The sequence below is a fragment of the Aegilops tauschii genome, chromosome 4 (genome assembly GCF_002575655.3).
Source record: "Aegilops tauschii subsp. strangulata cultivar AL8/78 chromosome 4, Aet v6.0, whole genome shotgun sequence".
NCBI classification, from domain to species: Eukaryota; Viridiplantae; Streptophyta; class Magnoliopsida; order Poales; family Poaceae; genus Aegilops; species Aegilops tauschii.
Window position 1 is genome coordinate 141,973,425 of NC_053038.3, and position 4,279 is coordinate 141,977,703.

General features: G+C 41.3%; 1 protein-coding gene across 24 annotated transcripts; it reads left to right on the forward strand.

The window, feature by feature from the left end:
- Nucleotides 1–876: 876 nt before the first annotated feature.
- LOC109778278 (uncharacterized) lies at nt 877–4,065 on the forward strand. Of its 24 annotated transcripts, none has more exons than XR_012181578.1 (6): nt 877–1,191; nt 1,270–1,345; nt 1,734–2,191; nt 2,276–2,392; nt 2,530–2,695; nt 2,768–3,985. XR_012181578.1 is itself a non-coding variant. In XM_040386873.3 (5 exons), the coding sequence occupies exons 1-5, from the start codon at nt 1,162–1,164 to the stop codon at nt 2,669–2,671; spliced, it is 492 nt and encodes a 163-aa protein (XP_040242807.1). In that variant the 5' UTR covers nt 877–1,161; the 3' UTR covers nt 2,672–3,985. The 24 variants fall into 24 exon arrangements, 2 of the variants coding, with proteins under 2 accessions (XP_040242807.1, XP_040242809.1); XR_006662304.2 differs by having other exon boundaries at nt 2,299–2,392; XR_012181574.1 differs by having other exon boundaries at nt 1,734–1,799; nt 2,027–2,191; nt 2,530–3,985.
- The last annotated feature ends 214 nt before the right edge of the window (nt 4,066–4,279 follow it).

The window sequence follows — 4,279 nt, forward strand, 5'->3', positions numbered from 1 at the left end:
AAAAATTAATAGTGATTCTGTGTGTGTAACAGAAAGAGAGCGCGTGTATGTGTCTATATGTGTGTTGTGGCGGAAGGGCAATATGGAGATGGTATGCGTGTGATAGTCATAGAAAGGTGTGAATGTGCATATGATCATGTATGAGTGAGACATAGATATGCCGAGATGTTGTGTATACATTAGAGAACAGTCTTTTTTTTGTGTTTTTTGTGTGTGTGACAGAGAGAGGAGCATCCATAACACAATATCTGTCTCTCTCGATTCGACGTCCCTCACACAATCGCATGTAACACATGCATCAACGCACTGACACCCTCACCCAACCCCTGGTTGCCTCAAGGCCCCCACATCGCTCTCTATCTCGCACACACAATCTCTTCGTGAAAACCCTATTTGGAATGCATGTACCTCTCCGTCACATACACACCATGTACCAAGCACACACATTTATCTCTCACTATGTCTCTTTGCCTCGCAAACACACTCCCCATAGTCCTCTCTTTGTATCCCGCACACGAACTCTCTATTTATTAAAATACATTAAAACTGTGCAACTTTCCAGCCCTCTGAGGCCATCAGGTCTGTGGCCGTCCGATCTTCAATTTCAGGCATTTTCGACCGTTAGATTTGAAGTGAGTCGCACCAAATCAGCCTTCGTTCGCTAAAACTATGCAACTCTCCCGTCCTCTCAGGCCATCAGCGTCCGTGGCCATCCAATCTTTAATTTCAAGCATTTTTGACCGTAAGATTTGATGTGAATCGCACCTAATCGGCCTTCGTTCGCTATTAACGAGCGCGAACTGTGTGAGCCGCTGCTCCGATCGCTTTTTGGGTTGTCTGGGGTTAAATTGGGCCTCATGGGCCTGTAGCAGCCTCCCCTAAGCCATTCATTTCGCTAGGTCGCACGTCTCCCCCTTTCGCGTGGTGGCTCTTCCCATGGCGGTCAACCTCTGTCGCGCTCATCCCCATTCATGTACACTGATGGGATCCTGCTTCCCACTGCGCAAGGGCGCCGGTACGGTAGCCTCCCACAACCTGGCTTAGATTTCGGACGGCACCACAACTTCGGCTGGGGGCCTCAAGCATCGGCGGTGACAACGGCAGCGAACCATCGCTTGTCGGTTGGATTCCACTTGCCGGTGATTGAGGAAATAAATCGCCATGCCACTCTTCAGCGGCTACTACTTGCAGGTCTGTTACCACTCCGTGCTCTTCCATTCCTCTGCCCGCGTTATTGATGCTATTCTTTCTCCTCCCAAAATGATGCAGGTGATCTAGGTTGACTGACTCATGTGTGCTTCCAAGCTAGGATTAGCAGTTCCAGTATAATTTTTGCCTTTGGATTGTAAGTAAACTCCGTTTGGATGAGCATCCTTTTCCATTGACTAATAATAGCCAATCCAGATTTGTTTGATCTGTTTGCATTTTCTGGTATATACTTTACATATAGAGGTTCTCGGTGTACGTATAGGACCAGTAATATAATAGTTCTAGAAATTCTGTAGCCGTCTGCTATTGCAAGATAATGGATTCAGGAGAGCCAATTCTAATTGGGATAATTAAAATAGGCAGAAGGCATTACTAATCTTGACATGAAGAATCACATTATTCTGATATGTCCATGATATTTTAGTGCTCACTTTATTTTACTGATGTTCCAATTTTAGCAGTATGCAGTAATATCATATACTCTAGACCAAATTTGAATTTACCACATGACATGTGCTTTGCAGGATAAATCGGAGAACATCTTTGATGCTCCTTTGATAGAATATAATGAGAACAACATGATATGTAAGGCATGTACTACATGGATCTTGATTCGGAATTCAGCAAAACAACTCTATTGAGTACCTGCAATAAAATAGTAAATTGTTGTTCATGATCCTACAGTTTCTGAAGTCAAAAGTAGCAGTGTTTCATCTAATTGTATCCTTCAAAGCTAATAGAGTCCTTCATAATCTTTTTTGGGTGTGGTCTCTATTAGTCACTATGTATTCGCTGAGATTCTTTCATTTTGTTGAAGCTGTATGTGCATCTGCTTTTGTCCGTGCCATGGTAGGCGGCGCTGGATCATCTATGTTGAGGATGGCTTCACCGACTTGTGCATCGTCTGAGCTCTGTTTCCCTTTCCTAGGGTTTAACAAAATCGCATTTGTTATTCGTCAAGAGGAGGCCCACATGCAGCAAGGTATGGCAATGCAAAATCAATGCATGGCTTGTTCGGGACATTACAGTTCGAAGGACATGCAAATGTTTGATTCTCCATGTACAGTGTCAATCAACTGTTGATTGCAGGAGCAAGGTGTACGAAAAAAAATTGGAACCAAGATACTCATCTGGAGTTTAGTGTTTTATTGCATCAACATAACAATTCGCTGTCTTATTGCAGGTAAACAATAGTGTTCGTTTGCTGCATTCAGAATCAAGATCTATGTATTACATGCCTTGCGTATTGTATGTTGTTGTCATTATACTCTATCAAAGGACCATCTAAGTTGTTCTCTGATTTATGAATTTTCTCTACAGGGATACTGGCTACTTCCCCTTTCTTCCTCTGCCATCTTCCCAGCAACCATGGTTCCCATACCACTGCTCATTGCAAGGTTCCGTCTGCCTTCCCTCTCACTCTCACAGGAACGCTCACTGGCAGCACACAGGCCTTTCCTGACAGTGCCATGGCACCTCTCTGTAGGTGAGCGACACTGCCATTTCCTTCCAAGTGTGCCATATTTTCTTTTTTAAGTTATTACATGCTGATTTACAGGTTGGTTTAGTCTATTGTATCATGCCTCTAATTCTGCTCCATGCTCAAGTCAACATGACACTTCTTCCCCCAAATTTTTTCTCGAATTATTCTATGTTAGTTCGGTTTGTCCTATCAGGCCGAATGAGCTGTCCACATCTCCATGTACAAAGGGTTAGTATACATCTACATAATCAGATGCTGGAGGAAATGTAGCATAATATATCTAATCATATTATATGCTTTACTTACAATGGTGCCTGCTCAGTGTAGCCATTTACTCATGAAATGTAACGTTTCTTTTTACAGAAAATAGACAAGATGGGGACAACAAATTTTCTTTCTCCCAATTCTGGCACCCCCATCAATTGCTTAATTTTTCATTACAATTTTAATGTCAATATTTTTCCTTAAGAAATTTTGCTAACCGTGGCTTCATTGCTAATCAGTTTATGGTTCATGTACTTGCCCAAAACATAATGTTTAGTTGTAGTTGAGCAAACACAACTAGATCGTGTTAATGCATAAGTGAAATCAACAGTCTTGAGGAACCTAAAATCTAAGGTATATATGCACTGCGATATGTTTTACTATCCTCCTGTTAAATTCCAAGGTCTTTATCTTGAGGATCATTGTATATTGGTATTTTGTTGCTCTTTCACTAGAAGATGATGCCAACTTGTTTTCTAATTTGTATATGATAAAACTGCAACATGTCATAAAAAGCAGGTTTGGAAGAATGGTATTTTTTAAAGCAAGTTTGGAAGAATGGTATTTATCTAAATTACGGACAACAAATGCCAGAATGGAATAAAAAGTAAATATTCATTAACACTTGAACACATTTGTTGGAATATAGTGGTTGCTGTATGATCTTGAAGCATGTATTGCATTGTAACAATACAAGGCACGTGCTACTGTTTGACATGTGATCTTACATTGGTATTATTATCCCTGATTTTCTTTTAGCGACTACTATATGATCTTTGAAGTATCTAATCCAACGTTTATGGAGCATCAAGTGGCTGGGTTGAGAAGAGAAGTTATTTGTTGGACCTACAAGGCGCAGAAATCTAGCTGGCAACAGAATTATTTATATTTACGAATGCAGTAATATGCAATACATAGTGTGTTTTTTAGAATTACTTATGTGTCATGTTGGAAACAATGTTGCTGGTGCCTTTACGTGTTACTACTGCTTTATTGTTCATGTATAATGCCTTCACATATTTGTGCCAAGCTAACATTCAATATATATTACAAACAGACGGGCGGAGCAACGCGCGTCAACGATGATCTAGTATTGCTTAAACATTGACGTTGTCTTGCACCATTAGCATCTCTTGCATGCTCACTATGCATACACATTCTCTCCATAGGTTTGATTTCTCTCAATATTTGACACACACACAGTCCCCCCCACCCACCCCCCGAGCACACTATCTATCCCCATCCAAGGTTATATAGCAACCACTGCCGTTGTGCTTATCTGCACCCCTACATGCACACCACCTTGATCTTCAAGGAGGGCAT